Below are 12,620 nucleotides of genomic sequence, written 5' to 3' on the forward strand. Positions count from 1 at the left end.
TCTGTAACTTCATGGCCCAGCATATCGCCCGCTGTAACATTTGCCAGCAAGTCGGGATCAACCCTCAACCCTGGTTCAATGAAGAGTGCAGGAGGGTATACCAGGATCATTACCAAGCATATTTAAAATATATCAATCTGCAGAAGCATACAGATCAGAATCACAGAAAAATACAGTGCAGAAAATGCCCTTCAGTCCCTCAAGTCTGCACTGCCGCATGAAAGGCACCTGATTCCAATCCAAAGCTTTTTTGCCAGCACTTTGCCCTATAGTCTCGAATGTTAAGTCGTCCAATTACTCATCCAGGTACTTTTTAAAGGGTGTGAGGCAACCCGCCTCTACCACCCTCCCAGGCAGTGCATTCCTTTCCGCTGCCACCCTCTTGAGTGAAAAGGTTTTTCCTTAAATCCCCCTGAGCCTCCCGCCCCTCACCTTGAACTTGTGTCCTCTTGTAACCACCCCTTCAACTAACGGGAACAGCTGTGCCCTATCCACCCTGTCCATGCCCCGCATAATATTGTACACCTCAATCAGGTGGCACCTCGGTCTTCTCTACTCCAGCGAAAACAGCCCAAGCCTATCCAACCTCTCTTCATAACTTAAATGTTCCATCCCATGCAACTTCCTGGTGAATCTCCTCTGCACCTGCTCCAGTGCAATCACATCCTTCCTATGATGTGGCGACCAGAACTGCGCACAGTACTCCAGCTGTGGCCTCCCCAATGTTCTATATAACTCCAACGTGACTTCCTTTTGTAATTTATGCCACGATTGATAAGGGCAACTGTACCATATGCTTTTTACATCGCCCTATTAACCTGCCCTTCTGCCTTCGGAGATCTGTTGACAAGCATGCCACGGTCTCTTTGTTCCTCAGGACTTCCCAGTGGGGTGCCATTCCTTGTTAAATTGCTAAAGTGTAACACCTCACACTTTTAGGATTAAATTCCAGCTGCCACTTTTCTGCCCATTTGACCATCCCGTCTATATCTAGCTCAAGACACTCGGGCCCACTGTTAACTACCCGGCCTATCTTTGTGTCACCTGCAAACTTAATGATCCTACTCACCACGTAGTCATCCACGTCATTTGATGACAAATAATAGAGGCCGCAGCACAGATCCTTGTGGTACGCCACTGGACGCTGGCTTCCAGTTACTTAAGACCATAAGACATAGAGCAGAATTAGGCCACTCGGTCCATCAAGTCTGCTCTGCCATTCAATCATGGCTGATATTTTTCTCATCTCCATTTTCTTGCCTTCTCCTCATAACCCCTGATCCTCTTATTAATCAAGAACTTCTCAATCTCTGTCTTAAAGACACTCAATGATTTGGCCTCCATAGCCTTCTGCAGCAAGTTCCACAGATTCACCACCCTCTGGCTGAAGAAATTCTTCCTCATCTTTGTTTTGAAGGATCGTCCCTTTAGTCTGAGATTGTGTCCTCTGGTTCTAGTTTTTCCTACAAGTGGAATCATCCTCTCCACATCCAGGCCTCGCAGTATCCTGTAAATTTCAATAAGATCCCCCATCATTCTTCTAGACACCTACGAGTACAGACCCAGAGTCCTCAACCGACAATATAACAAGCTCTTCATTCCAGGGATCATTCTTATGAACCTCCTCTGGACCCTTTCCAAGGCCAGCACATCCTTCCTTTGATATGGGGCCCAAAACTGCTCTCAATATTCCAAATGGGGTCTGACCAGAGCCGTATACAGCCTCAGAAGGACATCCTTACTCTTGTATTCTAGCCCTCTTGACATGACTGTTAACATTGCATTTGCCTTCCTAACTGCCGATTGAACCTGCACGTTAACCGTAAGAGAATCTTGAGCAAGGACTCCAGTCCCTTTGTGCTTCTGATTTCCTAAATCAGCCATCTGTCACCAATCTCTGTCTCCTACAGCTCAGCTGGCTTTTAATCCATCTTGTCAAGTTCCCCTGTATCCCATATGCATTTGCCGCCTTTATAGGTCTCCCACGTGGGACCTTGTCAAATGTTTTGCTGAAATCCATGTACACTACATCAACTGCACTACCCTCATCGACACACTTGGCCACGTGCTCAAAAAATTCAATCAATTTTGTTAGGCATGACATCGTTCTGACAAAGCCATGCTGACTATTCCTGATCAAACCTTGACTCCAAGTGGAGATAGATTATCTCCTTCAGAATTTTCTCCAGTAGTTTCCCTACCACTGATGTGAGACTCAATGGCCTGGAGTTCCCTGGCTTATTCCTACAACCTTTCTTGGATCAACTGAGATCAGATCTAGGCTCTGTAGTCCTGTCACATCCAGCTGTGAATGATGGAGACAATTAAAAACTTTCTGGAGGAGGTGGCTCTACAAACACAAATGATACATCCTCAATGATGGGGCAGCCGAGCACATCAGTGCAAAAGGTAAGGCTGAAGCATTTGCAGCCACCTTTAATCAGAAGTGGATGATCTATCCTGGCCTCCCCTGAAGGTCCCCCAGCATCGCACATGTTGGTCTTCAGCTCATTGGCTCCCCTCCGCATGATGGCAAGAAACAGTTGAAGACATTGGTTACTGCAATGGCTATAGGCCTGACTATATAAAACCATAACATTGCTGCATCCTTAGCCAGGTGGCTCTGATACAGCTACAAAGCTGGTGTCTACCCAGCAATGGGGGTGGGGGAGTGCTCCAAGCTGATTAGTGTTATACCTAGCACGAAGGGAGGTGGTTGTTGGAAGCCAGTCATCTCAGCTCCATAGTCCGTCTGGGGACTGACCTGGGCCTAACCATCTTCAGCTGCTTCATCAATTACCTTCCTTCCATAATAAGGTCAGAAGTAGAAATGTTTACTGATGAACTGCAAATTTGCAATTCCTCAGATACTGAAGCAGTCTATATCCAAATCAACAAGACCTGGACAATATCCAGGCTTGGGCTTACAAGTGGCAAGTAACATTTGCACCACGCAAGTGCTAGGCAATAACCATCACCCCTTGACATTCAGTAGCATTACCATCACTGAATTCCTCCACTATCAGCATTTGGGGGTTATCATTAACCAGCGACTCAGCTGGAGTTGCTACAAGAGCAGATCAGTGGTGTGTAATTCCCCTCCTGACTCCCCAAAGCCTTTCCACAATCTACAAGGCACAAGTCAGGAGTGTATTGGAATTCTATCCTCTTGCCTGGATGAGTGCAGCACCAGCAATACTGGTGGGGAATGGAGGTATAGAGTGATTGGACATCCATGGTAAAGAACAAAGAAAAGTACAGCACTGGAACATGCCCTCCAAACCTGCGCCGACCATGCTGCCCGTCTAACCTAAAACCTTCTACATTACACGGGGGGGGGGGTTAGGGCCGGGAAACTGGAAGTTATTGATATCATGGAGGGCATCAGAGAAATCATGAATGTAGGTGGGAAGGGGCTGGACAAAAGGAGAGAGTATGGAGTCAAGGCAGGAAGAAATCAGTTTGGGGGGCAGGAACAGGCTGACATGGATCTATCGGAACAGCCCTATTTGTGGATTTTGGGGACGAGGTAGAAGTGGGCAGTCTGGGGTTGGGAGATTGAGGTTGGAAGCTATGGAGAGAAGATCTCCAGAGGAGATGAGGTCAGTGACAGTCCTGGAAACAATGGCTGGATGCTTATGGTGGAGTCATGCTCCTGGGGCAGGTAGGAAGTGTCTTGTTGGTGTTCAGCCTCGGCATGGTAGAGGTCAGTACGCCAGCCAAACAACAGCCTCGCCTTTGGCAAGTTTGATGACAAAATCAGGGTTGGACCTCGGAGCGGAGTACAGCACGTTCAGAAGGTAACAGAGTGGGAGGGGAACAGAGAAATTGTGACGGTCGATGTCACGCTGACAGTTCTGAATGAAAAGATCAAGAGCAGGTAAGCTGCTGGAGGGACAGGTCCAGGTGGAGGAAGAATACTGGAAGTGTGTAAAAGGATCTGTCGAACTGAAGGACCCCTGTCCAAAGAAGTGAGCACGGAGACGAAGGTGGTGGAAGAAGAGCTCAGCACATTCATTGGGGTGAGGGTATGAAGTGGAGTCCTTTGCTCCATATAGCACATTTAGTCTCAGAGGGGAAGGTCTGAGAGTATGGTGAATATACGACAAGGGCTGGGGTTAAAAACTATATGATCCGACAGATGGGAAGCAGTGGAGGGTCCTGGATGGCTGTTGGTATCGATGAGTTGTTCAAGCTTGCGTTCTTTTAACACCTGAAAGGAAGAGAAAAAGTTTCTTGTTAAGGTGTCAGATGAGACTGAGAATAAAATGCAACTGGGGACAAGGACAGCTTTGACATAGGGTGAGTCAGCACTGCTGGAGAGAGATCTCATCAAGTGTGTGCATATGGAAGTGCATGAATCTCAGGATGCAGCGCGAACAGCAGGTTGAGGAATGTATACTCTGGAGATACCTGTAATCCTGGATAGATTCAACACATGAGGGGTGGAACTTGTAGTTGGAATCTATGTGGGGTAAGTTGGAGCCAAAGACGGTCACTGAGGAAGAAATTATGGCAAAGAAAGCGAGGTTTGATAAACACTCGAACACCAAGAGGGAAATGAGAACCGAAGAAGGTGGTCAGGGCAAAGTAGACAAATGGAAATCCTGTCTGAGAGAAGAACGGTACTTCAGGGTAGGCATTCAGGGAAGAGAAGTGGCAGTGAATTAAACACCAAGATAAAAGCAAATTCAATGGAAGCATAGCATTTTGAGTCCTCATTTGCACCTTCATGTGATGCAAAGTTGCAGCCTAAAATGGCAGACGATCATGGACTCGCTGTTAATTTACAAAAACGCAGCCAAAATTATCAGAAACTGAGAAAATTAACAAATGCTTTGAAGTAGCACCTTTGTGTATACTTCTGCAATGTGGGAATGAAAACTGAATATAGTTACTGTATTGTATTTTAAAATCGCACTAAATTACATTAATTTTGGTGAGTTGACTTGGTTTTTAATGAAATGTGCAGTTTTAAACTGACCAGCTTATTTTGTGTTAACTCAGTAAAGTGATGGAATACGTTCAAATAACCAATTAATTCTAGCAAGTCGGCCCGTGGGACTTGGCAGGGAAAAATTAAAAATTGAGCAACATTTTTGCTTTTTCAGGATCCTGAGCAACTACAGGATAAATCAAATGAAATCCTGACTGCAATTATTCAAGGGATGCGAAAGGAGGAGCCCAGTAACAATGTGAAGTTAGCTGCAACCAATGCACTGCTCAACTCCTTGGAATTCACCAAAGCTAACTTTGACAAAGAGGTAAGAAGCAGTGTTTTAATGTATTTTTATTTAAGCTGTGTTTTATTAGCAACCTTGTAACTGTATTCGATACTTGTATGAGAATGTAAGGATGAGATGTGTCTCCACCTGGATACAAACTGGTAAAAGACATCAAGTCAAGCCAATCCAGTAAAAGCTCAGAATTTATATCTGGGAATATAGGGACGTCGTTTTGTTTGCACAAGTTAGTCACTTGTCACTAACCTTGGTGTGTAGTTACCTGGTCTGATGTCTGTGATGAGAAATCATGCACCACGCTGCATTCCACCTGATGAAGCAATGAAATGAATCTGAGACTTGACCATGTTTTAAATAAAAATGTTCTGCTGACTGAAATGATGTATTGATTTGTTTTATTTCTTAAAACCTCAACTCTTGTGACTATTTTATAATGTTCACAACCAAAAACTACTGTGAGAGAAACTATACAAGGCATTGGTAAGACTGCACCTGGAGTATTGTGCACAGTTTAGGTCTCCTTATTTGAGGAAAGATGTAGTGGCATTGGAGGCCGTTCAGAGGAGGGTTCACTCGATTGATTCCAGAGATGAGGGGTTTGTCGTATGATGAGAGATTGAACTGTAATCTCCAGAGTTTGGAAGAATGAGGGGAGATCTAATTGAGGTATAAAAGATGCTAAAAGGTATGGATAAAGTAGACATGGAGCTGATGCTTCCTCTTGTGGGGCATTCTAAAATGAGAGGTCATAATATCAGAATAAGAGGTAGCAAATTTAAAACAGATTTGAGAAAAGAACTACTTCTCCCAAAGGGTTATGAATCTGTGGAATTCACTACCCCAGAGTGCGGTGGATGCAGGGACAGTAAAACAGATTTTTAATTGGTAATGGGTTGAAGGGTTATGGAGAACGGGCAGGATAGTGGAGTTGAGGCCAGGATGGGATCAGTCATGATCACATTGAAGGTGTTTAGGCTCGGGAGGCTGAATTGCCTACTCCCGCTCCTAGGTCATGTATTCTAGGGAGGAGATGCTCTGGCTGATTTTGCAATCCAGCTCTTGATCTGTAACCTTGTAGGTAGCAGATGAGGAACATATCAGCCATGATAGAATGGTGGAGCAGACTCAATCGGCCGAATAGCCTAATTCTGCTCCTATATCGTATGAACTTATAAAACAGGCATTCCCCAAAACCAGGAAAAGAAGGTACATAAAATTAGAAAGAGACTTGAGGAAGCTAAATAAGCTAGCTTTTAACTTTTCACATACTTTCTCCAGTGCCCGATGGGCCAAATGGTATACCTCTGCTCCTATGTCTTAAGGCCCTATATGTTGTTTGATATCTATGTCATTTTAGTCTAGAAGTAAGCCCTATTTTGTTGAATTTCTTTGCAAGTGATCATAGAGTAGTTTCAATCTATGATGGTTACAAAGTAACTGGATTCCGCACAATCTTGAGTTTGAAATCTACAGGTGCAAAATAGTACTCTTGCTTGATTTTGCGGAAATTAAGTAGAATGCTGTTTTCCCCTTGGAACGCAAAAAAACAGAATATCTCTATCTGATTGCATGCACAAGTATTCCTATGCATTGAGCTACTATAATGACTGATGAGGTTTAAGATTTGATGCATCTTTGCATTTGTTTGTTTTTATTTATTCACAGTCTGAAAGACACTTTATTATGCAAGTAGTCTGTGAAGCAACCCAATGTCCTGATACGAGGGTAAGTGACATTACATTAAATTCCCTAAATTCTAAACTCCGATTTCATTTTATGAATGATTTTGTACTGAACAATTGTTTTAATCTAATAGGTACGAGTTGCTGCCTTGCAAAACTTGGTGAAGATTATGTCCCTTTATTACCAATATATGGAGACATACATGGGCCCTGCTCTTTTTGCTGTAAGTATAATTTGTTTTGATCTAATTTACTGCCCTATTCTGGGGGAATAAGGTTTCGCAGCAAAATATGAACCTCATCCTCGTACCACATGCACAAACTACCAAACTGATTGCCAGTATGTGTACACATACAGATTAGAATCTGTATAAATTGTCAGAAAACCTTGACCTGAGTAGTCATTTTCTCTAATTCTATGCAGTTCAAGTCCAACTTTCAGCCCTTTGGTATCACATTTAGTCAGAAGATTGTAGAAACAAGCAGAGACCAGAGCAGACAACATAAACTGAAAAAGCTGCATTGTTGGAAGCACTGTCTTTTGGATAAGATGTTGAACTGAGGCTTTCTTTACCTACTCTATATATATTTTAAGGCACTACTGGAGGAAGTGGGGTGTAGTGACCAGGCCAACATGAGCATAGTTTCTCATCATCTCATTGCTATTTGTGAGATCTTGATGTGTGAAAATGAAGTGCTGCAGCTACATTACAACAGAACCTACACTTCAAAATTGGCTGTGAGATGCTTTGGCATATTCAAAGGATTTGGAAGGCAGCATCTAAATAAGTGATTTCTTTAGCAAACTAAGGATGCCATGCTGCAGTATTTCACACTGTTCTAGAAATGTTGAAGAATAATGTAGTGTGAATTAATTTCTCAATGTTACCCAGAAAATTAATTTAAAGTTATTTGATTGTTCTGCCAGTTACAATTCTGATGAGGTGATGCACTATGTCACCTGCAAGTTGATTCATATTGCCATGTAGCTGGACTTTACAAATAAGATGTTGGGTATCTTACCAAAAAAACTGACAACATTTAATTTATGCCATTCTGTCGGATTAATCTAATTTGAGCCAGATTTAGTCGTCAGGCTGCAGGTTAAATCTTGTGATGTAATGCAGGTATTGGAGCTACATAATTTTAACCAAAACCATAAGTCATAAAAATATAAGATTTCTTTTGAGATTACTGCATCCAGGTAGGTGGACCAAAGTATTGAACATCTATTCTGCAAATTAAAATTGTAAATTTGATGTGGGTTCACAAACCACTAACCTTGGTGTTTATAGATTAAATGTCCGCTATCATAATCATATATCAGTGACTTTCTGCAATGGATTAACAAACTTTGATAATTTACCTCCATGATACTTTAGCTCAGACCTGCTCTGAGCATTGTGTGTTATTAGCGTTGCCAGCAATCAATCCATGAGAACATAGTTGTGTTTAATGTGTGTGAATGCTTAACTACAAGCTCTTTATATTTTGGAAAACCCTTTAGATTACGATTGAAGCTATGAAGAGTGATATCGATGAGGTGGCCCTACAAGGAATTGAATTCTGGTCCAATGTTTGTGATGAGGAAATGGATCTTGCTATTGAAGCTTCAGAGGTTTGATCTTTATACTGTTTTACAATATCTTAAAATTATAGGTAAATTACTGAATATATTGTTTTTAATTGGCAGTCTGTTTTTGCTTTGTGTTTTCCTCTTTATGGGGGAAGATCTTCCCTGTGTGCTAGGCCTAGATTAACTCTTTGCACGCAGGCTTGGCATGATCACAATACTAGAACTTCTTTAGAAAGCACATTAAAACACACAACCTCACAAAAGTAAGCTATTTTTCAAAATATTTGTTTTGACAAAAACTAACAGATGCTGGAATTCTGAAGTGCTGAGATCTCAGCAGGTCATGCAGCATCTGGCGAGAGAAACAGTTGCTGCGTCAGATTGAGTGACCTTTCATCAGAACTGACATCCGTCTGATGAAAGGTCACTGAAACATTCACTCTGTTTCTCTCTACAGATGCTGCCTGGAGTGCTGAATTGTTTTGTCAGATTGTTTTGCTTTTTAAGTTTATAAAAAAAAAAAAAAAAAATATTTAGTTGTGGGTTCAGATATCTAATTATCACTAAATTCAGTGAGAACCATGATTTGCAGATGGTGCTCCGTATATGACACAAAGCTGGCAGCTAGTCTATGATGAAACATGCACCACACTGAAACTGTTCAGTTGATGGATATATTGAAACAAAATTGAGACTTCATTTGCCAAGCTTTTGGAGAGCATTTGAAACTAGTTTAGTTTCAGTATTGAGAGAGAGTTCCAGTTACATTTTTCTTTTTTTTTTTAATTGAGTTTGTCATTTGATCTTTATACAGGCAGCAGAACAGGGAAGACCTCCTGAGCACACGAGTAAATTCTATGCCAAGGGAGCGCTGCAGTACTTGGTGCCCATTCTTACCCAGACGCTGACTAAACAGGTAAGACAATTTCAGCACCTTTGATTCCTGTTTTGTGCCTTTAGAATTTATGTTAAACAGAAAATGTTGCCTCATTGAGCAGGGTTCGATTCCGGCCTTGGATTGACTGCCTGTGTGGAGTTTGCACCTTCTCCCTGTGTCTGCGGGTTGCCTCCCACAGTCCGAAGACTTGCAGGTTAGGTGGATTGGCCGTGGTCAATGTGTGATCCCCAAAGAGTGCTAATGGATTATTGTATGCTGCATAACACAGCACCTTATTCTGCTTCCGAAGTGCAGCCAATGTGTCCCTTTTCAGGCTAAGAGCTGGAATGGCTGCACATTAATATCAATGAACCCACCAATGAGGCTGTTTTTGAGTCCAGCTAAAAGTTTTTTTTAACGTTAGCAAGTTTACTTCCTTTGAAGATGCTTTATTTTATTTCTGATAAAATGTTTGTATCTATATGTGTGTACAGTGAGCAGGTTCTAAGTACGTGACTTTTATATATACTCCTCACCCTTTTGTACTGTGTTCATGGTAGGTGGGATATGTGCAGTGTCTCGAGTGAGTCCCTGGAGAACATGCCTAGTTTTTTGTTGATTAGTCCTGTACCGCAAAGCTTAACTTGATGCAATTTACTTTTTAGTATGTTTGTTACGGTTAAACAATCTTTTTATTAAATGAGGTCAGTCATTTGTTGGGTGCTCCTGACCTGAACACTTAAAATCTGAGCAGCAGACAATAAATTTGTTTCACAACTGTCCTCGAGAGTTCCATTAACTTGTGAAGACACCCTCTGGAAATATCTGCATCCATACATGTGTGTGGATATGTGTACCTGAGCAGATGGGCATAAACCTCATTCATAAAAGAATAGAAGATTACAATTCTGGTTGAGTTTTTGTGAATCTAGGGTGAGGGAGAATTGCTCAAAATGAGGAACTATTCAGCATCTTTGAAGCAAAATCTAGATAAAAGACCAAAGCTGAACCAATCAAATGAATTCAAATAGTCCATGAACATCTTGGTTGACATTGTTCTTTCTGCTAAATTGAGCCATTTTAGGTCTGTAACAAATCAGACACTAGTCATGTGTTTTTCAAAACCGCACAATTTACTAAAAAAAAAATTCTCTGCCACGTCAACTGCAATGTCTTTAGTCCAAGGTCTTGTGCAGGATACCTGATCGTTCGGTTATTGCAAATTCCAACACCCGTCCACGTTGGGTGAAGCGATCGATGCAGGCAGATGGCACTCAGCGTACACCTGCACATTTTCTTGGGATCGGCAGCAAAATTAACGAGTCAGAGCCATCTAGGACTTGCCATTTATATGACATTTTCTTTCTGCATGCATGTTACTCGAAAAAAACCACAGGAATAATCATTTTTGTAAAGTAAAAGCAACTAGAATTTTAAGTAAATCACTAAACAAAAATCATTAAACAGGCTAAGGCATGGATCTATCCTGGGGAAAGACGGTTTGCATTACTTAATTCGGAGTTTACAATGTTAGGTGAAATAAATAAAATTTTCATTGTAGTCCTTTATATTTTGTACGGTTCTATTTGTTTACTGCTTTAGAACTCCGAATAATTGTTCATAGATTTAGTTATACAACTATGATTACCGTACATGAAAAAGCAATTACTTCATTATCTCTGATCAGCATATTTTCACGTTCTTGTACCTCAGCAGTACCATCCCACATCCCTTTGAAAGAGTGCAACTTTTGACAGATAACTGTCTTTTTCCTGACATGCTTGAATGCAGAACAGGATAAATTGAGAGATTTTAAGACCTGAGGCATGTGTAGCTATAGTGGTTTCTATTTTGAGCACCTTAATTTCCTATTTTCAGATTGGTGTAAACTTAATAGGGAGGTTAGCCCCATAATTGAGCTAGGAGTATTTTTTGCATTTTTCTCTGCCCATTAATGCCCATTGAGCAAAATAAATGCTGACTTGTATATGGTCAGTTTGTTCTTGACAATTTTGCTGGAATGCAGTGTTTTTATTTCAAATCATTCATCCTTTCACTATTAGGATGAAAACGATGACGATGATGACTGGAATCCATGCAAAGCTGCTGGTGTTTGTCTCATGCTGCTGGCAACTTGCTGTGAGGATGACATAGTTCCACACATACTTCCATTTATCAAGGAGCATATCAAAAATCCGGACTGGAGGTACAGAGATGCAGCAGTGATGGCATTTGGCTCTATTCTGGAAGGACCTGAACCCAATCAACTGAAACCACTGGTGATACAGGTAAAATGTCTTACTGCGATTTTAAATGTTCCGTGTTACTGCTGAAATTGCAAGACCATGTGTCCCAACTATGTCATCTCAAAATCATCAGATAGTTGTGGTTTATAGATAATAAATTTATGCTTTATATTTGAGGGTAGACAATGCAAAACTCAAATTGTTCTAAATTATGCTCAGTCAGTCAATCAAAGTTGTTTGGATTAGAATGTTTATGTATAGGTGTAATGTTTTGAAAGTTTTAACGGATTAGGCTGTGATTAAGTAAATTTAGTTGCGTTTAATCATATAACTACTGTAGGTATTTTGTTGTAGCATGAGCATCTTAAAAGTGGTAGGATGTTATTTTATAATGCCGAATTACTACACGAGGGCAGCACAGTAGCACAGTGATTAGCACTGTGGCTTCACAGTGCCAGGTTAGGTTCCCACTGGGTCACTGTGTGGAGTCTGCACGTTCTCCATGTCTGCATGGGTTTCCTCCCACTAGTCCCAAAAGACATGCTGTTGGGTAATTCTGAATTCTCCCTCTGTGCCAGAACCGGTGCGGAAATGTGGCGACTAGGGGCTTCTCACAGTGACTTCATTGCAATGTAAGCCTACTTGTGACAATAAAGTTTATTATTATGTCTGGGAAGCTGCCTTGTCCCCCGGAACCCACTTTTACCAACCAGCTGACCTTCCCAACCCACCCTGACTGACCTTCGCAACACACCAGGTTCACATTGATTGCTGTTATAGTGCGGGGCGCTGTGGCTGCTGAGTACTTGCTGGGACGGTGAGTGAATTTTAAAAAACTTACAGTTGGGGGTTTCCAACTGAATCCTATCGGAGTGAGGACAACTGACTTCGCGTGGGGCGCAGTGGCTGCTAGTTAAGTGTTTTATTTTTACCTGTATTTAAGTGGGGCGGTTGCTAAACCCGAGACACTACACTTGTAGTATCCCCCAACCCTCT

At 41.7% G+C, this 12,620-nt stretch overlaps 1 protein-coding gene across 1 annotated transcript in view; it reads left to right on the plus strand.

Moving 5' to 3' along the window:
• Nucleotides 1–12,620, plus strand: part of kpnb1 (karyopherin (importin) beta 1) — a 64,003-nt gene that overhangs the window by 14,641 nt on the left and 36,742 nt on the right. Inside the window, exons 5-10 of the mRNA XM_072487505.1 lie at nucleotides 5,112–5,264; nucleotides 6,909–6,968; nucleotides 7,060–7,149; nucleotides 8,433–8,543; nucleotides 9,316–9,417; nucleotides 11,442–11,666. Coding sequence (XP_072343606.1) covers nucleotides 5,112–5,264; nucleotides 6,909–6,968; nucleotides 7,060–7,149; nucleotides 8,433–8,543; nucleotides 9,316–9,417; nucleotides 11,442–11,666 — 741 coding nt within the window. The remainder of the gene's footprint in view (nucleotides 1–5,111; nucleotides 5,265–6,908; nucleotides 6,969–7,059; nucleotides 7,150–8,432; nucleotides 8,544–9,315; nucleotides 9,418–11,441; nucleotides 11,667–12,620) is intronic.

This window comes from Scyliorhinus torazame, chromosome 21, assembly GCF_047496885.1.
Source record: "Scyliorhinus torazame isolate Kashiwa2021f chromosome 21, sScyTor2.1, whole genome shotgun sequence".
Taxonomy (NCBI): Eukaryota; Metazoa; Chordata; class Chondrichthyes; order Carcharhiniformes; family Scyliorhinidae; genus Scyliorhinus; species Scyliorhinus torazame.